Here is a 21,837-nt window from a genome sequence, read left to right on the forward strand (position 1 = left end):
AACTGCCTCATACACGAACTGCATTGCTATTCCCTTATATACTAATTTTTTTCGCTCGATTGTGAAGAATAAAGCTTTGAGTCCAAATCTGGGAAAACCTTCGATGGAATGGCGTTTAATGAGGACGTTAACTTTCATGACCCATTATTAGGGTTCAAACCCACGTCTCCGTGGTAAGCAGCCGACACCTTGTCTCCAACACCACCACTCCCCTTCTGCCGCAAAACATTGCCAATTATGTAGGTAATTTGTACAGCATATGCTTTATGCAGGTCTAGAATTTTCTCCTTTTTTTATGGATATTCTGTAAATATATGTACAATCCATATAAATCTGAAGTCCAGAAGATTTTTCAGTATAAATTTATATAGACTGGTTGTATGAGATCTGTTAAAATTACAATTTAAATCATAACTGCAAGTTAAAATGAAATTTTTCACTCATTACATTAAGCATGTAGATCTAGATCTAGATTAAAAAGATAGAAATTATTTTATACAGATGGATCACTTTATTTTTATCACATTTTCCAAAAATTCAAAGTTGTCAATATTGACAGAAAATCACACAAAGAAACCTTCATATGCATTCTAAGTTTAACCCTGCAGTTTTGACTAAACTGTAATTCAGATACATGAATTCACCAAATCTTTAATTAAATTTATTAACCGAAAGATGTTTAAATTTTCGGATAGAATTGAGCTTCTCCTAAAGAGCAGTTCAGCTCAAAGGAGAAATAACTGTACAAGTTCCCGAATATTACTGCCAGTGTCAATTTTTTAGAAGGATAATATGCCCGCGCCCCCCCCCCCCCCATCATACCTGGGACCTACGCTTAAGCAAATTATGTATTTATGAGGGTACATCAGAAATACTGATGACCTGAACTTCAAACTTCTGAAAAATAAGCTTGTTTCTTGAAATAAATTAGGTTATTTTAGTGTCAATATTTTGTTGTTGTTATTGTTGTAGTATTTCATTATGTAAAGCTGACTTCGTAGCGATAGGTTCGAATCTATATTTTGCCATTATAATTTCGTTTATTTCAATTTAAGTTGTCGAATATACTGTAATATCATTGAACTTAAATATTCTTTCGTAAATTTACTTTGAGTATCTCCTTTTTAAAAAGAAACGTTGATTCGGATGTAGCTGACACCTGAATATCTGCATGCGCGCCGATGTTTACAAAAGGAATGTCCAGTAATTTTGGTGTCTTTCGGTGATACTGTTACACATTAGAACAACTGAATAAAATCTCCTTTCAATTAACTATCGATATATCTGGTGTTTTACGTAAGACTGAGGTAAGTACATATAAATTGTAATACTTATACTCTGATCTATCTTGATAATTCTGAAATTCATTTTGGCGCAAATTTAAGTTATCCCAAGATTTGGGCCAAGTCAAGATTTTGTTGCAGATCAAATAACCTACATACGCGTTCGTTAACAGCAACATGAAATTTATTCAGTAAAAACCCAAAAGTCTAGTTTCTGTAAAGAAAAAAAAAAGAATGCAAATTGCAGCCATACTAATCCGGCCCATACCCCACCGACTTCTGTTAAACAAGAAACTTTCCATATAATATTCAGCACTGGTAAAGGTAAGTTTTATTTACCGTCGCTTGGTGAAACAATTAACATAAGCTCTCTAGAGCTTTTCTGCGACCCTATATTAAGAACAGTTAAAACTAATTATACCTCACCCCCTGCAATTTGCTGGTACCCATTTACAGCTGACAGAGGCAATCGTGATAAAAGTGCCTTGCCCAAGGACACACCGCAGTGGGAGTAGCCAGGATTCGAACCAGGGGCCTTTACCATACATGTCAAGTTGTGTGAACAATTTTCCAGGATATTTCAGTTGAAAATCCAGGATATTTGATGAAAATCCAGGAGATTTTTTCGTCGAACGTTTCTTAGGAAATATTTGGTCGTATATAATACTATGTAACAGATTAGGTCTGATTTGGGCAATGTTTTTAGGTGCTTAAGATGCTTTATAAAGCATTTTAACCTTTATCATGTTGAATACGATTGATTCTGCATTTGCAACCAGTGTAAATTGTCCATGCAGTCTGATCATGATCTGCACTGTTTGCTATTTATCAGTCAGTATCTTTTTTGTAAGTACCCATTTTAAGTTACCAGTACTGTCCAAAATGAAAATTTTAGAAATTCTGCAATGTAAACAAAAAAAAAATAACAAAACATGCAGGTTTATAGTAACTTTATTTAGTTTTTACAGTATTCTTTGAGCATCTAGGAATAGGAATTTGGATGAAATTTTAAATTTTATACTGGCGAGTTTCTTTTATGTGAATAATCTGCAGGGTTTTTTTTTAAATTCTTAGATTTTTTGCAAATGAGCAGGAGCTAACTAGATTGGAAATAAATCTGTTTCACCGTTTTTAATATGCACTGAAAAATGCTTTTTACTGTTTTTACTCATCAAAATGAAATACAAAATCATAGCAGTGTTTAAAACAATGTAAAAACCTATCTCTAGTTGTTTTCTCAATTATGCCATCAGTGGTAATTATTGCCATCTGGCTCTTTATCTATTCAAATGTATCCCTAAATACATATCTTTTCACACTAAATGTTCCTGTCTTATCATCATATTATGTCAGTATCACCACTCGCCAATTAACACAATCTAAAAATAGCACAGTACACACCTGTTTGCAGAATGTCATCAGTGCGTGACCTTGTTAAACTCTTATCAATATACCAGTAGAGTGATAAATTACGTCAGGCACAGTGTGTAATTACAGGTTTAGTTTGATACAGGAAAGCATTAGCTTGGAATTTTGGATTTCCGGGAGAAATGATTGATTTCCGTATGTCCGGGAAATGGACAAAAAATCCGTGAGACTCCCGGACAATCCGGGAAACTTGACATGTATGGCCTTTACCTCCGTAGGAAAGCGTCTTAGCCCTTTCAACCAATGCGTCCACAACTATTTAATTTCTGTTTCGAAGTCTTTCAGTGCTTTCACGGGATCTACTTTTCAGATTATATTTACAGCACAACAGCGGGTGTTAAGTGCTGTGTGGCGGCCATAAAAAGTTGCCCCAACTTCATCTCAGTGTTGATATATTTTCAGGTCCTTCGGGATCATTGATTTCAACTCATTTACTGATTTAGATTTGAAGATTGAATACTGCTTAAGCCGGTGATAGGGGGCGTGGGCAGTGTTGCATTATCCATAACTGCTCATGAACAGACTCAGTCAAACTGAGCCTGCAATTTTCACTGTTTGTTAAAATTGTTTTTTTCTCGGTGCTTCCAAGGGATCTACTTTCCAGATTATATTTATATTTTTAACTATATAAGTATTAAATCAGAGCTTCAGATAAGCTGCGTACTTATGAAAATAAATTTTCAGAAAACCTGACTGAATTAATAAAATTAACACAAGGATGTGTCTAGCCGTCTGGGTTTCCGAATGCCTAGTCTGAGATTTAGCCGATCTGAGATCCCTTTACCAGACGGCTAGCAAATCCTCAAGGATTTTCTAACCATCCGGTAATAGATTTCCTAATGAATAAGTAATGATACCTGTTATTCACTGAAAAAATATAGATCATTAGATGTCGATACTCGTCTGCAAACAAAACTTTGTGTGAATACATACTACATATTTACTTTTAATCGTGCATGTAGATACGAAGACTTGCATGTCAGTACTAAGGTCATATTATAAACTCATTCTAGTGTGAAAGCTAAGTCAGGTTTCTTTGTAAATCTTCAGGCCTTTTTACATGGAGAGGTGGCGAATACCTTAAATGGTATCCTCGTACTGCCAAAATTCGATCACAACTTAAATTAGATCGGCCCCGGAAATGTTATATATTTTTCCTTATTTGGACTTTACACCGGTTGCGCGCGCACCATTTGTTTACACGGACAACTACAACTGTCAAAAAAGTGTCTTTGACGAAAAATGGAGATAAGAAAGGTAAAAAAGCATTATTTAAATAAAAAAAAATCAAAATGGCTGGATTTTACTATTCCCAAAATATGCAATTTATAATCACCCTTTATTAACTATATAAACTTAGAAAATATATGTGTTTACATTCCGTCTGCTAAGAATGCATATTTTCCAGGGCAGAAGTGTCATCGCTTATGTCCCGCAACATATACTTACCGAAAAAAGTTACGTCCAAATATATGACTATGCTTATCATTTATTTTCCTAATTGGGAATTTAATTGGATAAATAAGTGGATGCAGTTAAGTACACCTATCCTGAATTTGTCTCTTTTTTTCAGCCTCCTGTATCTGCTAGAGGTCCTTACAGGTCATATGACACAGATGACCTTACTAGAGCCTTCCTTGCTGTGAAAAATAAGGAATTGTCTATAAGAAAGGCTTCAGTAACATATGGTGTACCTTTTGCAACACTTGCAGATAGGATTGCTGGACGGATCAGTGTGGACACTGTCAAGTCAGGGGTGTTCCCACTCTTTAGTCAGGAGCAGGAGTCTCTTCTGGCTCAACATCTTAACACTATGGCTGAAGTGGGATATGGTTATACCCGCCAGGAAACCATGAATTTAGCCACAGATTATGCCATTGAACTTGGATTGAGAACAAAGGATGATAGACCTGTGTCTGACAAGTGGCTTTACAATTTCTTGGGACGCTGGCCAGAACTTAAATTGAAAAAGCCTAGAGCGTTAGAGATTGCCAGAGCAAAGAGTGCAACTAGAGATGCAGTTGACAATTATTTCACAGAACTTAAAAGAATTTTAGTAAAATATGATCTTGAAGATAAACCGAACAGAATCTTCAATGTGGATGAAAAAGTGAATACTGAACATAAGCCACCAAAGGTTGTCGCTGGAAAATTTAACAAGACACAGGCTGTAACTTCAGGCAAGTCCAAGACAACTACTGTCATTGGGTGTGTCAACGGGATTGGACAACAGGTTCCGCCCTTTTTTTTTCCCCAGGTGCACGCATGATTGATGGATTGATGGAAGGCTCTACTCAGGATCAAAGGGCACAGTCTCACCAACTGGATGGTCAAATACTGAAATTTTCTGTCAGTACATGAAAGACCATTGCTGAAATACCTTCCCCTTCACGTGATAATGACTATGTGCTAGTCCTGTATGATGGTCACAAGTCACACTGCTCTCTTGGACTGATAGAATGGACCAAGTCAGAGAAAATCATATTGTTTGTGTTGCCGCCTCACTGTTCACAATCCTCCAGCCCCCTTTACGTGAGCTGTTTTGGCCCTTTCGAGGTTGCCTGGAATTCTGCTTGCCAGAAAGTACATGAGAGAGTCAGGCGGGCGATTGATAACCAGATATGATGTCTGTCAACTAGCCTGCAAGGTATATTCATCTACCCTCACTGTGCCAAATATTGTTGCTGCTTTCAAGAGATGCGGAATCCATCCATTCAATTCAGCAGTTGTCAGTGATTCAGTAGTAGCACCAGCCACGACCTTCAAATCCCAGAATCCTCCACCCACAGAAAGTTCAGGAAACTCCAATGTGCCAAAATCAGCTGAAAACTTTTTGTTGCGTAAAGGTGGCAAAATCCTTGAAAATGTTCAAAGTGCTAAAAAAGAAAGAAAGACACTCAGCAAAGTTATTGGTGGAAACCTATCACAGAAGAAGAAATAATTGACAAAATCAAGGACCATAATGATAAACAGAAAAATGTAGCAACAGTAAGAGAAAAACTGTGAAATCTCCTGTGGCCAGTACATCCGGTGTTCCTGTAAAAAGGGGCAGGAAGTCTCAGCATGCTGCTATTACAATTGACAGTGAAAGTGAAGAAGAAATAGGTGAAGAGGAAAAATGCATAATTTGCAAGAAGTTTCCCCTGACACAACTAAATTTCCCTTCATCATTATTGTAAAGTGGGGGTGTTGTGACAGGTGTAATGGGTGGGTCCACTTGCTTTCTGCCCCCCTGTAAGAGTTTTGAGGTGTGGGGCCCCATTTCTGTGCCCCAACTGTGAAAACATAGAAAATGAACAGTAAACTTAAAGCAAAAAAAGAAACTGTAAATATGTTTAAGACTGTTAAAATAGTGTTCAAATTGCATTTTTTCAAAAGTTACACTTGTTTACCAGTTACTAACAGTTTAAATTTGTGTGCAGCGCTTTTTTATGTGTGCAGTGTAATTATAACAGACTGATTATTGGAGTAGTTTCCCCTTTGATCGAATATAGGCGTGACCCTGGAGTTTAAACAAATGGCCACCGGATAAACTTTTGCCGATACAAAAACTTTGGGTTTTGGTGAGTACTAAACTTTATGTCTTAAATTTATTGTAAAAAGGGTTTACTTTTTACAATTTAATCGTTTGCCTTGCGATATTTCTTTGTAAAAAAAAAATATGGCACGACGAATTCATTTAAAACTGATCGAATATTGGCGGTCGGGGATATGACCCTCATGCCAAGTGGGACAGGAGAGGTCGTAACAAATGCATGAAAAATACGAAACTTGCATGTCAATTCTAGGTGCATCAAACATAGTAAAACTAATTCAATTTGAAAGCTTCTCATGTTCCTTTGTCAATCCTCAGACCTGTTTACATGGAGAGGTGGCAGATACCTTAAAGGTTTTCGATCTCATGCCAAGTAGGACAGGAGAGGTTGGTACATATGCATGTAGATACCAAGACTTGCATAATGTAAATACCTAAGTACGTCATACATAGTAAAACCAATCCAAATCTGGAAGATATCTCGTGTTTTTTTGTCAATCCTCAAGCTGTTACATGGAGAGGTGGTGAATACCTTAATTGGTCCAATCCTCATCCCAAGTAGGACAGGAGAGGTGGTATAAATGCATGTAGATACCAAGATTGCTGTCATATTGTATGTCATTGTAAACTAAATTCAAGTCTGAAAGCTACAGAAAAAACCAATTCAAATCTGAAGATATTCGTGTTTTTTGTCAATCCTCGGGCCCTGTTTAATGGAGAAGGTGGCGAATCCCTTTAATTGGTCCGTCCTCATGCCAAGTAGGAAGGAGAGGTGGTACCAAATGCATGTAGTCCCAAACATTTGCATGTCACTACTTAGTATGTCATTGTAAACTAAATTCAAGTCTGAAAGCTCCCAGTAAAACCAATTCAAATCTGGAAGATATCTCGGTTTCTTTGTCAACCTCAGGCCTTTTTTACATGGGAGGTGGCGAATCCCTTTAATTGGTCCGATCCAAGCCAAGTAGGACAGGAGAGGTGGTACAAATGCATGTAGATACCAACATTGGCAGGGTCACTACTTAGTATATCATAGTAAACTAATTCAAGTCTGAAAGCTATAGTAAAACCAATTCAAATCTGGAAGATAGCTAAATGTTTCTTTGTCATCCTCGGGCCCTGTTTACATGGAGAGGTGGCAATACCTTAATTGGTCCAAACCTCATGCCAAGTAGGACAGGAGAGGTGGACAATGCATGTAGATACCAAGATTTGCATCTCGCTACTTAGTATGTCATAGTAAACTAATTCAAGTTGAAAGCTACACAAATGTTACATTTTTTCTTTTGTCAATCCTGGGGCCCTGTTTACATGGAGAGGTGGCGAATAGAAGTACCGAAAATGGTATGATCCTTGTGCAAAGTAGGACTGAGAAGAGGTGGTACAAATGCATGTAGATACCAAGACTTGCCATGATGTAAAACTTAAGTACTTCATACAATATAGTAAAACTAATTAATTTATTTAGGTTTTACGGCACACCAGCACAGTATAGGGTTTTAAAAATACCAATTCAATTCAAATCTGAAAGCTATCTCATGTTTCTTTGTCAACCCTCAGGCCTGTTACATGGAGAGGGGCAAATACCTTAAATGGTTCAATCCTCATGCCAAGTAGGACAGGAGAGGTGGTACAAATGCATGTAGATACCAAGACTTGCAGGATATAAATACAGTTTGTCATACGTCGTAAAAACCAATTTAAATCTGAAAGATATCTCGTGTTTCTTTGTCAATCCTCAGGCCTGTTTACATGGAGAGGTGGCGAATACCTTAAATGTTACGATCCTCATGCCAAGTAGGATAGATTAGGAGAGGTGGTACAATGCATGTAGATCCCAAAGTCTTGCATGATGTAAATTTTTTTAAGTATGTCATAAATAGAAAAAACCAATTCAAATCTGAAAGTATCTCATGTTTCTTTGTCAATCTTCAGGCCTGTGCAGGAGGGTGGCGATCCCTTTAATTGGTATGATCCTCATGTCAGGTGAGACTGAGAGATGGTATAAATGCATGTAGAAAAACCAAGCTTTGCATGATGTAAATTCTTAAGTACGTTCATACCTAGAGATCTAGTATCATGGTATATATGGGATCACATCAGTCTGTCCATTTTACAGTTAGGTCTCCTAAAGTGCTCTCTAAATTTTAAAAATAATTTTACATGCACATCATCATGGCGAAAAGGAACACGTGCATTTACATGTAACTTGCCCTTTCACCTTGATTGAGATATTTTTTAAAAGTCAGTGTCTTCAGAAATTTAGGTGCCGTACGATATGAAGGTATTCATCACCTTCAGTGATAGCTCTAGTTATTTAAATTTTAAAGATTTAATGACTGAAATTGATTCATTTGATACCATTAATGGCATAAAAAGTTATTCAATGAGTACTGTCTTGTTCTTATAATGCGATCTACTTTTGTCAATACGATTGCTGAGAACTGATTGGACCTACATATTTACAACAGTTTAACTGTTGTTTTATTTCCTTTTTAAAAGTCCCAATATTATTGCAATTCGGTAGCAAAGATGTTGACACCACATGTCGTCTGTTTGATGAGTTTTACGGGATCGAAAAAGGTTTGGTCATTGTATTCCCTGAAAGGAACAAGAGGAGAAAAGAAACTGGAAGACCTGGCTACCGCAGGCCAATGCTGGTGCAGGTCAATATTGAGTAAGTTCTGTATACTGTTACAGTGTGGAGTAAATTTGTTTTTAACATGTCCAGAGAAAGGGATAGGTAGCTTGGTAATTAAAAAAAAACATGTTTAAAATTTTGATAACATAAATCATCATCATTGAAAGGTATTTTTTGAGGACAATTAGAAAAGAAAAAAAACTCAGCTGGGCCTCATGTTCTAAAAACCAAATTTTTCAGTCTCGTTTTTTGTTTTATCTAAACATCTTTAGTCAATTGGGAATCCATTTAAATAGCTGTTTTAAATCTCATTTGTTGTTTCATTAAAGAATATAAGATTTAAAAAAACATACATGTGAGCTTTGGCGCCTAATGTGGATGCCTTTTTTGTGATAACGGCAATTTGATTACAACTTCTACACCACTGTAAGGGATTTTTTTTTCAGATGCTCTTATAAAAAACTCATAAGAAAATAACAAACAAAAGAAGCTGAGTATGCTTTTTTTAAAAACAGTTCCATTCAAAATAGGTGGATTGAAATTTAAAAAGGTAGGCTTATAGATTCTATTGCTTTCTATTGTTCCAGTGTTGATGCTTTTTGGATAAGTCAGAAAAATTTACAACTTTAAAAAAAACCAGCACTTGCTTTGAAGGGCAAACTGACTTAGGTACAGTTAAATGTATCTAAAGATCAGTGTAACTTGAGCTCTTGTAATCTTCAGCTCTACTTCTTTATTTTTGGTGTTGCACAAAAAAAGGCCAGCATAATTTGTTTCAGATTTTACTGCAGGATTCAGGAGGGTTTGAACTAAATTAAAAATTAAAGAACCAAAATCTTCATCCTTAAAGTTTGTTTAAAAACTAAATTTAAGTTTCAGAAACAATTTAAACAAATAATTTTGTCTTTGCCCCAGAATCATTCTTTCATTGACATTGTTTTACACCAAGTACTTAATATTAATGTATTATATTAAAACAAAAACATTCAATTTTTTACAGAAAGGTGTGACGGGTGCGGCTACTGAGGCAGGGGAGGATTTGACGGTCAGCCAGAGGATTTGGAGATATACTGTTATGTCTTTAATGTGGACTTGCATGTGATTTAAGGGTTTTCAAAAGGGGTTTTTAGTGTGTGTGAAAGTATGTCAGTTTTCAAAATTGAGCTATGACAATTTGCTCAAAAATACATACTCATAGAACTTTGAAGCGGTCTTGTTGACGTCATGAGCTTTTGTTTAACCAGTAGGTGATATAGGCACATGATTATATTGTAGAAAGTGAACAAGTTCATGCTCGATACAGATAATCAATGGCCTGATCTCTGAATGATATTTATGAACCAAAAGAAGGCATAAAATAAAACATACGTAGTGATTTAAATTATTGATATTATTAAACTAGATCTGGGCCTGTATTCATAAAGGATCTTAGTAAAAAAAAAATTTTCTATAACTTAAAAATTCTTTATTAAGTCAAAAACTTTTCCGCTCTTTAAAATATTTCACAGCATGACTACAAACTTGTATATTATACCAAAGAAAAATAGATTGGCAACTTGAAAGGGGTTTTAGAGCAAATCTCCCCAACATCACATAACTGAATGAGATCTCCTTTTAGTAAGCATATTTGATCACAATTGATTGTCAGCAAAAGCAAATAAGAAAACTTGATCGTTTGTGTATAATGCTAATGGTACTTTTTAAATAATGTTTTCAGTATTTTCTACACAGGAAGCAATGAATTTTTGATTGGAAGTCTGAGAAATCAACAGTGTTGTAAAAAGGGCTCGATTCGGTTTATTACGCGCCAGAGTAACATTAAATACTGACACGTTAAAAATTGACCCCATAGATCCTTTTCAACGTTGAGAATTGACCCCATCAACATTTCAACATCAAATTTTTATCAAGGGTCATTTTTCAACGTTGAGAATTGACCCCGTCAACATTTCAACATTAAATTTTGATCAAAAGATCCTTTTTCAACGTTGAGAAAGGCCCCCACCAACATTTCAACATTAAAAATTTTTATCAATAGGGTCAATATTTAATGTTAACCGGCTGTACTGCCCGTTTAATTTCTTTAGTAAGCATCTGTTGTTTGATCACGACTGATCAATCGGCAAAACTTTGAAATAATATAATTTTGTGATGAACAATTTGTTAGACAAGAGGAGGTAACTCTATCAAGGATCATTTTCTAAGAATTATTGCCCTTTTTATACGCCGTTTTAAAAATTGGAAGTATTATGGGAACGCCCCTGGCAGGCCGGCAGGTGACGTCCAGAGCATGTCTTCTTCATGCATGGAGGGATTTTGATGAAACTTGGCACAGTTGCTCACCATTATGAGACAGAATGTCAAGCGCAAGAAACAGGTCACTAGGGCTGTTCAGAGTATGTGCATCCGTGCGTGTGTCCGGATCTGATTGTCCGGACCGTAACTTTGACATGCATGGAGTAATCTCATTTATATTTGGCATGAATGTTAACCTCAGTGAGACAGAGTCATGTGCAAACCACAGGTTCCAATCTCAAAGGTCAAGGTCACACTTAGAGGTCAAAGGTTAAATTCAATAATGACTATCCGGAGCATTTCTTCTTCATGCATGGATGAATTTTGATGAAACTTGGCACAATTGTTCACCATCATGAGACGGAGTGTCATGCGCAAGAACCAGGTCCCTAAGGGCTAAGGTCAAGGTCACAATAGAGGGCAAAGGATACAAGAATGAAAACTTTGTTCGGAGCATTTTTCTTCATGCATGGAGGGATTTTGATATTACTTGGCACAAATGTTAACCGCCACGAGAAAGAAGTCATGCGCAAGAAACCAGGTCCCTAGTCCCAAGGTCAAGGTCATCTTAGAGGCTAAAATTCAGATACAAGAATAACATTGTCCGAAGATTTCTTCTTCATGCATAGAGGGATTTTGATGTAACTTGGCAAATGTCACCATCTGAGACGGAGTGTTTGTGGGAGGTCCCTTATTTAGAATTAACTTCCTTTGTTGTTACTATAAATAGTTTAGGCAAAAAAAAAATTCTTTGTTTCCGGTAACATGCTCAAAAAAATTAGGGTGGGTAGGTCGGAAAAATTTTTTTTGGGATTTTTTTTTATTAAGGGAGACTTTGCGGAAATTTTTTTTGTAAAAAAAAAAGGATACAAATAAGGAGGTTATGACTTTAGAGCATCAGTAAGTTGTTTTTAACATCACTGGCCATGTTTTAAAAATAAAAAGTGCAGTTTTTCAACTTTTTGTCAAAAAGTTGAAAAAAAATATTCTCAAAGGCCATCAAAAAATTTAGGGTCGGGCCCCAAAAATTTTGGGTAGGTCGGGATACCGGAAACAAACAATTTTTTTTACGCCTTATATTGCAACTTTTTCATTACTAGTCGTAGGGAAAAATGGAGATCACTTTTCTGTTGTGCAAACATGCTGATACATCAATTCTGAGATGTATTTTGACCGTCTTACCTGGTAAGATTTTTGTGTGGACTTGCAAATTTTTGGGGGGGATTTTTTTTTAAAGATTAATTCCCTTAGTTGTTACTATAAATAACTTACATGTAACTTTTTTGTAATTGACCTATGGAAAAACCAAGACCACCTTTTTGTGGTAAGTATAGATGTTTTTTCAATCAGTAACTTGAGAAACACTTTACCCAGAATGTTAAAACAAATAGGATGATTGCACATGCAGAGTTATGACTCCTATTTATTTTGGGGGTCACTGGACCTGAACATGAAAAACAATTTCCCTTTCTAACTTAAGAACCACCAAGTCCAGAATTTTGAAACTTAGTCGGATGATTGGACATGCCAAGTAGATGATCCCTTTTGCAGCCAACCAAACATTGTCTCTTTGATTTTGCTCCTGTCCCCTATTGACTTCTTGCCTATACGACTATGCATTTGGGGAGAATGCATTTTTCCCTTCAAAATCATTTCTAGTTCACCTTTGCCGATCTTGCAGCTCATGAAGTCTGTATTTACCTTGTTCCTGTGGGCATGTCATTGTATTAGATTTTGTTATCGTTAAACTACATAAGCTTTTTGATTTAATTAAATTGAATTTTCGTTATCGTTAAACTAAAATCTTTTTATAATTTTGGACTTGAATTATATATATTGTTTTAAAATACATAAGTTTTTGTATTTGATGGATTTAAATAATTGTTAGTATGCTTTAAACTATATTGTATATCAAGGGGTGCGGTATTCCCATATACTGCTTAAGGATTACTTTCGTTGTTTCTGAACTTTAACAAATTTAGTAAATTTATAATTAGAAACTTGAATTAAAATATGTAATTGAAATTTTGGTTTGCTTTTTTTATTAAACATGGCTGTCAAAAGTAGGTTGTATTTTGGTGGTTTCACAACGTTAAAACCCAAAAACGTTGTCACAACGTTGATACGACTCCACATTTTTACGTGTCACAACGTTGTAATCTACGCAACACAAGTTATGCCACAACGTTGTCGCAACGTTGAACCGACTCCACACTTTTACGTTGTCACACGTTGTTTCTAATGTTGTCACAACGACAGCACAACGTTGTAACAACGTTGTCACAACGTTACTGTGCTTCCTGGGAAATTCTTATTACGTGATTGGCATATACACAACGTATTCATTTGTTTAAAGAGTGGATCACCATACGTAATAAGGCCAAAAAATGTTTGTTTCAGGTAACCCGATCCTACCTAGCAAAACCCGCCGATCCTAGCGTTTTATTTCACGATTATGTCAGTATAATCATGAACAGATTTAACTAATTCAGTGTTTTAGCTTCAAAATGATACAAAAAATCAAAACGATTATAATTTAGATCGTCGCAATTTTATCTAAAAATAGCAGGTCGTCCCATTTAAACACGTGACGCGCTGTTGTATTACCGCCGCAATTTTGAAAATTTTCAATCGGCGTGTAAAAATCGTCGTGTTAAAAGCAAGTAAGGCAGACTTAAACCTCCTTCAACATGAACTTATGCATCAATCATATGTTATTTCTTGATTTTATTATAAAGTACTTCAAAATTTAATTCGAATACAGCCGATGGCTGATGAAAACCGATTCTGCGGATGGTCTGAAACGTCGTACAAAAAACATGTGAAAAGATCGACAATATCTACAAGTTTGATATTGTATTCGAAAAAAAAAATTCTACAACTTGTTACATAAAACACGCGCCAATAAAAATGAACAAACGATAAAAAGATATCACATTTACGCCTAATACAAACTGTTAATCCATAGCGATGACCCCAGGTAATTATGCATTGCAATTTTCTTGTTAATTGGACATCTTTTGCATCTGACATATTGACGCCTGTTGCAAACTGTTAATCCATAACGATGGCCCCTGCCAATTATGCACTGCTATTTTCTTGTTAATTGGACATCTTTTGATATGCGATAAACAAACATGACATGGTTTTATTCTGTAGAATTGTCCAAAATCAATGATACTTATTTTGAAAAAAAACAAACAATAATTTACGAATATTCGAATATGATTTTCATATTCGAATATTCGACTGATTTTCAAATATTCGAATATTCGGATATTCGTTCCCATCCCTACAAAATAGGGTTATGGAACCTGCATAGTGCTTATCAGCTCATGACAGTGGACAAGTGTGTGAAGTTTCAATCCATTCCCATTAGTGGGTACTGAGATACCAGCTTACATATAAGAATTTAACTAAAACTCCTAAGTTGAAAAAGGGGCATAATTTTGTAAAATGCGAAGTTGAGTTATAGACCCTTTGCACTGCAGTCATATCATGACAGTGAACAAGTGTGTGAAGTTTCAATCCTTTCCCATTAGTGGATACTGAGATACCAGCTTACATACAAAAACTTAACCAAAAATTTCTATGTTGAAAAAGGGGCATAATTTTGTAAAAAAGCAAAATAAAGTTATGGGACCTACTTTGTGCATGTCAGATCATGACAGTGAACAAGTGTGTGAAGTTTCAATGATCATTCCAATTAGTAAGTACTGAGATACCAGCTTACATACAAAACCATAACCAAAAAATTATAAGTCGAAAAAGGGGCATAATTTTGTAAAAAAGCAAAATAGAGTTATGGAACTCGTGCAATGTAAGTCAGTTTATCACAGTAAATAAGTGTGTGAAGTTTCAATCCATTCCCACAAGTCGTTACTGAGATACCAGCTTACATACAAAAGCTTAACCAAAAATTTCTAAGTCAAAAAAGGGGCATAATTTTGTAAAAAAGCAAAATAGAGTTATGGAACCTGTGCAATGTAAGTCAGTTTATCACAGTGAATAAGTGTGTGAAGTTTCAATCCATTCCCACAAGTCGTTACTGAGATACCAGCTTACATACAAAAGCTTAACCAAAAATTTCTAAGTCAAAAAAGGGGCATAATTTTGTAAAAAAGCAAAACAGAGTTATGGAACCTGTGCAATGTAAGTCAGTTTATCACAGTGAATAAGTGTGTGAAGTTTCAATCCATTCCCATAAGTGATTGCTGAGATACCAGCTCACATACAAAAACTTAGCCAACTCTGGACGCGGACGCCGACGCATGGGCGAGTCCAATAGCTCTACTATTCTATGAATAGTCGAGCTAAAAACCCATGTTCATAAACCGTTCAGGCAATAGTTTACTGGAACTTTCCATGACCTCAGACAGAATTTTCTCACTACTAAGTGGTCAGTTATTCAATAGGCAAAACATACCGAGTTGTCCAAAAACCGTTCAGGCAATAGTTTACGCAACCTTCCACGACCTAAGCCAGAATGTTCCCACTACTATGTGGTACATCATTAAATGTGCAAAAGACGTGTTCATAAACCATTTAGAACATTCCATTCTTTCTCTACTAGACGGTAAGTAGTAATTCAATTATGTAAAACATAAAGTGCAAAATACATTCAGGCAATTGTTTATTTGTTCCTTCCATGAATTAAGACAGTTATCTACAAAAGTTTTGATTTTCTACAACTTACTTTCTCGAGGTAATGCCTCACTTCGTCCTGTAATGTCGTCGTTGCCTTGACCGACTCCTGAAGGACTGTCTCTCTTCTTCTTTAAGTCTTGTCTTTTTTGATGCTTAAAGATGAAAAAATAAAGCAATATTAATGTATGTCACAAAAATGTGTTTAACAAGACAATTTGTAATGATAACTATATGTGTGCCACACAGGTGACCCCCACCTCCATTCTTCGTCACTGTACTTTGTTTCATGACTCTTGGAGATTTTTTCAAGATACATGCAACACAAACTTTTAAACAATTTATGTAAAGGACCATAACTCCGGTCCGGTTGAGTGAAATCCAAAACAGAACATCAGGTGCAAAACTTCCCATGCTGTATATCAATTAAGAAATAATTTATAGCAAAAGAGTGTTTTTAACACTATTTATGCACGATGGGCGGTTATATGTCGGGCATTATAATTTCACGAGAGCGCATCCCCAAGTGAAATTATTTGTATGACGTATTACCAACACAGTGTATAAATAGTGTTAAAACACGGTTTTGCTATAAATTATATCGATTCTAATATGCCTTTAATCTAAAACAGTAGATAAAATATAGTAGCGCTTTTTCTTGGTCAAAACAAAAACTTTGACATCACCTCATGTTAACGTGATGTTATTCTAGCGTAAGCGTGTTTTAACAGAGACGAGCATATTAGAATACTCTAATAATGATTAATGGCTCTAAGTCAAATACTTTTTTAAGATACATGCGACACAAACATGCATATTTTCAACAATCAAGGCCATATCTCTTGCCTGACTGATAGAAATTCGGAACAAAGTCCTAGAAGCACAAAATAACATACTGAAAAAATATTCCTATAAAATTTCAAGACCCCAGAATGATGTGTCAATAACTTTTATGCCCTTTATACATATTTTTGAATTAGTCAAGAGCTATCTTGAATCTTTAACGAAAACAAAAGTTCACAACTTTACATACTGAATAATACTTCTTTAATGTTTCACAATCCTATGTCATATACTTTTTGAAACACATTCAACACAGGTTTAGGTCCGTTTGATGCATATTTTGACTAAATCAAGTACCATGACTCTTGTCTGGCTGTTTAAAATCCCTATTTAAACCCCAGGTGCACAACTTCCGCACAACTTCTTGTGCTGAACAAGTGAATGAAGTATTGCCATGCAATACAAAGTCCCCTACTGGAAGGCACCTAATTTTCTCTACTGCAGAATAACATAATGAACTGATATCTGTCAAAGATGTATAAACAATATTGTACTATATAATCAATATGTCGTAACAAAACACTTGGATTAAAATTTGCATATACAAAAACCTACAGTTGTTGATTGTTTCATTACATCTATAAATATAAACAAGCATGCTAGAAATATATGCGCATCTGATAGCAAATTTCTTTACACTACACTAGCACCTGTATTTTCATATGGAATTTTTTTGGCCAATTATAAAAAAGTTATAATATAAGTTATTTATAGTAACAACAAAGGGAAGTTAATCCTAAAAAAAAAAATCTATAAAAGTCCACATAAAACTCTTTGTCAGGTAGAGATAGCTCAAAATTCACCTAAAAATTGGATGTAACATGCATGTTGTACCACAGAAAAGTGGTCTTGATTTTTCCTTACGGCCAGTAAAACAAAGTTACAATATAAGCTATTTATAGTAAAACAAAGGGAAGTAATTCTAAAAACAAGAGGGTCATGATGACCCTGGATCGCTCAACTGGGTTATATGAGCTACATGTTTCAAATGTCAAACTGATGCTAAAATATTAAGAAAGTAGGTCAGTAGGTCACATTGATGGTCACTGAAAGTCAGTTTTAAGATCGGTGTGCAAAACTGTACATGTCATCCAAATTTCAAGGCTGTATCTCAGAAAACAAGAAAGTAGGTCAGTAGGTCACATTGATGGTCACTGAAAATCTGTTTAAAGATCGGCATGCAAAACTGTACATGTCATCCAAATTTCAGAAGTTTTTTGAAGATTTTCCGATGTACAATTAAGTTACTGCTGGGGTGGGGTCATGATTTGAATAAAGTTTGTAGAAGTCTACTAGGCAATGTTACATATCATATATCTAAGATCTAGGCCTTCTGGTTTATTTTCAGCAAATTTATGAAGATTTCCCTATGTACAATCAAGTAACCCCTGGGGCTGGGTCAATTTGACCCTGGGGGGTCAAGGTTTGAACAAATGTTGTAGAGGTCCACTAGGCAACGCTACATGTCAATATCTAAGCTCTAGGCCTTCTGGTTTATTTTTAGAAAATTTTGAAGATTTTTCTATGTACAATCAAGTAACCCCTATGGGCAGGGTCAAATTGACCCTGGGGGTCATGATTTGAATAAATTTTGTAGAAGTCTACTAGGCAATGCTACATGTCAAATATCTAAGATCTAGGCCTTCCGGTTTATTTTAGAAATTTTTTGAAGATTTTCTAATGTAAAATCAAGTGACCCCTGGGGCGGTGTCAATTTTGACCCCGGGAGTCATGATTTGAAAAAAGTTTGTATTTTCTTATAGAAATCAAGTGACCCCTGGGGCGGGGTCAATTTTGACCCCGGGGTCATGATTTGAACAATTTTAGTAGAGGTCCACTAGGCAATGCTACATGTCAAATATCTAAGCTCTAGGGCTTCTGGTTTTTGAGAAGAAGATTTTTAAAGATTTTCCTATGTAAAATCTTATGACCCCTTGGGCAGGGTCAATTTTGACCCCGGGGTCATGATTTGAATAAATTTGGTAGAGGTCCACTAGGCAATGCTTCACACCAAATATCTAAGCTCTAGGGCTTCTGGTTTTTGAGAAGAAGATTTTTAAAGTTTTTCCTTTCGGTTGCCATGGCAACCAGAGTTCTGCCTGGAATTCAATTCTTTGAACAAGTTTTGTAGAACTTCACCCAAGGAACATTCCTGTGAAGTTTGGATGAAATTGGCCTAGCGGTTTATGAGGAGATGTCGTTTAAAGTAAAAGTTTACGGACGGACGACAGACCATACACCCCATACTTAAAGCTCACCCTGAACCTTTGTTCAGGTGAGCTAACAAGGGTGACTGATGGTGGTGAACATTTGTGCCAAGTTAAATTAAAATCCCTCCATGCATGAAGAAGAAATGCTCCGGACAAAGTGATTCTCGAATTTGACCTTGACCTTTCAGCTAAGGGCCCGGGTTTTGCGCATGACACATGCAGGGGAACATTTATGCCAAGTAATATTGTAATCCCTTGATGGATGACAGAATTCTAGACCGGACAGGAAAAAAACCCTATTGACCTTTGACCTCCAATTGTGACCTTGACCTTGAGCTAGGGGTCCAGGTTTTGCGCAGGACACGTCGTCCTTCATGGGGAACATCTGTGCCATGTAATATTAAAATCCCTTCATGGGTGGCAGAGTTATGGACCAGACAGGAAAAAAGCCCTGTTGACCTTTGACCTCCAATTGTGACCTTGATCTTTAAGCTAGGGTTGACCTCCAATTGTGACCTTGACCTTTAAGCCAGGGGTCTGGGTTTTGTGCATGACATGTTGTCTCATCATGGGGAACATTTGTACCAAATAATATTAAAATCCGTTAATGAATGACAGAGTTATGGACCGGACACGAAACAGACTCTGTTCATGCCATGTTAACATTTGACCCCCAATTGTGACCTTGACCTTTGAGCTAGGGGTCTGAAAGTTGCGCATGACACATTGTCTTATTATGAGGTACATTTGTGCCAAGTAATATTAAAATCCCTTCATGGGTGGCAGAGTTATGGACCGGACAGGAAAAAAGCCCTGTTGACCTCCAATTGTGACCTTCACCTTTAAGCTAGGGGTCCGGGTTTTACGCATGGCACGTCGTCTCATCATGGGAAACATTTGGGCCAAGTAATATTAAAATCCCTGAATGAATGACAGAGTTATGGACCGGACACGAAATTGCGGACGGACGGACGGACAGATGGACACCAGGACCATAACATAATATGTCCCTTCGGGCGTATAAAAAGTATTTAATTTCAATTTTGATAACATTTCATTTTGGAAATGGCGGGAAAATATGAGAAAAATATAAGTTATCATCATGAAGTAATTATGAATAAAATACACCTACAAACTTTTTTAATTTCGTCTATATGACACATCACTTGTATGACAAGAGGGACTAGATGGCCCTATATCACTCACCTGAGTACCATTGCTCTTAATGATAAGATCAAGTTTGGACATAGGTCACATAGGCATACACTTTAAATATCTTCAGGATAAATATTTTCTTGTCCCTTTTGACCTATGGGTCACATACTAGTCAGGGCCAATCTCCATACCAAGTTTGAGGATCCTAGACTCAAATGCTGCATTTTTGTACTAGCATGACTATTCCTTACCCTTGAAGACTTAAATAACATTTAAAACTAATATCATTAGATGCTGCAGAGGTATATTCATTTAGATAAAATAAAGGGAGGTAATTTGTCATAAATTCAGTCAAAAGTTATCTACCCTGATTGTCCGAGTCCATCTGATGGCATAAATGACATTTCAAATCAATATCTTCATTGGTTACTGAGATACACCCATTTTAATTTGAAACAAAGGGAGGTAATTTGACATAAAATCAGTCCATAGTTATCTACCCTGATTGTCTCAGCCCAACTATTGACAATAATGGAATTTCAAATGAGTCCTATAAATACTTACCGAGATAAATCCATTCCTATTAAAATCAGGGGAGGTAATCATGTATTGGTATATCCATGTAGAAGATGCAGAGTACAAGCCTTTACAAAAATATATTAGAAAAGTAAGTAAAAGTAGAAATTTCTTACCATGAAAGACATAAATAACGTTTCAAACCAATCTCATTAGAAGCTGCTAGGTATATTCATTTACATAAAAAATAAAGGGAGGTAATTTGTCATAAATTCAGTCAATATGTATATTCACTGATAGTCCAAGTCCATCTGGTGGCATAAATGAAATTTCAGATCAGTATCTTCATTAGTTATGGAGATATACCCATTTTAATTTGAAATAAAGGGAGGTAATCTGACATAAATCAGTCCATAGTTATCTACCCTGATTGTCTGAGTTCAACTAATGACAATAATGAAATTTCAAATGAGTCCTACATTAGTACTTACTGATATAAATCCATTTTGATTAAAATCAGGGGAGGTAATCAGATATAAAATAACTCCAGAACCTATGATTGGATCTAACAGATTCATCATGGAATCCAAGATTTATTATTTTTGAAGATATTTTGCAAGTTTGTATCAAATCAAACCATAAATTAAGTCACTATATGGCTGCACAAGCCAAAATAGCAAATTTTGGACCTTTAAGGGGCCATAACTCTGGAACCCATGATGGGATCTGGCCAGTTTTCGAAAGGAACCCAGATATTATGCCAATACAAGTTGTGTGCAAGTTTGATTAAAGTTGGTTGCAAAATGTTGTTTCTATCGTCTTCACAAGCAAAAAATCAAAGGCTTGAAGGGCCTGAGTCGGCTAATGATTGATGTACTGACGGTATAGTCTACCAGTTTCAGTTTGTTTTTAGTTTTTTTCCCCAACTAAAGAGAGATTTTGTTACAATAAATGAAATGAACATTCGGTCGATGCCTAGTAAAACTTTGATTGACATTATACAAGTATTTAAACCCAATATATTTCTCTAAAATTGAAGAGTGGTTCGCAGAAATAAAAATGTTGAAAGTACAAACTACAATTTGACAGCTGACACTAAGATACTGCCCATGACTTTATATATTTTTCCAGTAAACATTTGCCTCCGGCATTGCCAAAAGAGGCAATTATCGGCTGGTATATATTCGCACATGATAAAATTTGAATATGACAATTTATAATATTAAAATTTTACAGCGCGGATTGCCACATACAATTTGTAATGGATGGACGAAAGAACTGTATATT

General features: G+C 35.9%; 2 protein-coding genes across 3 annotated transcripts in view; one reads left to right on the forward strand and one right to left on the reverse strand.

The window, feature by feature from the left end:
• Nucleotides 1–21,837, reverse strand: part of LOC123564425 (uncharacterized) — a 93,941-nt gene that overhangs the window by 60,549 nt on the left and 11,555 nt on the right. For both annotated transcript variants that reach the window (XM_053537054.1, XM_045358001.2), the window contains one exon: nt 15,879–15,981. The gene's annotated coding sequence lies outside the window, so the exon portion shown is untranslated. The remainder of the gene's footprint in view (nt 1–15,878; nt 15,982–21,837) is intronic.
• Nucleotides 3,954–5,652, forward strand: LOC128549658 (uncharacterized). The gene is made up of 3 exons (XM_053526840.1): nt 3,954–3,968; nt 4,285–4,919; nt 5,292–5,652. The coding sequence occupies exons 1-3, from the start codon at nt 3,954–3,956 to the stop codon at nt 5,650–5,652; spliced, it is 1,011 nt and encodes a 336-aa protein (XP_053382815.1).

The sequence above is a fragment of the Mercenaria mercenaria genome, chromosome 2 (genome assembly GCF_021730395.1).
Source record: "Mercenaria mercenaria strain notata chromosome 2, MADL_Memer_1, whole genome shotgun sequence".
NCBI lineage: Eukaryota > Metazoa > Mollusca > Bivalvia > Venerida > Veneridae > Mercenaria > Mercenaria mercenaria.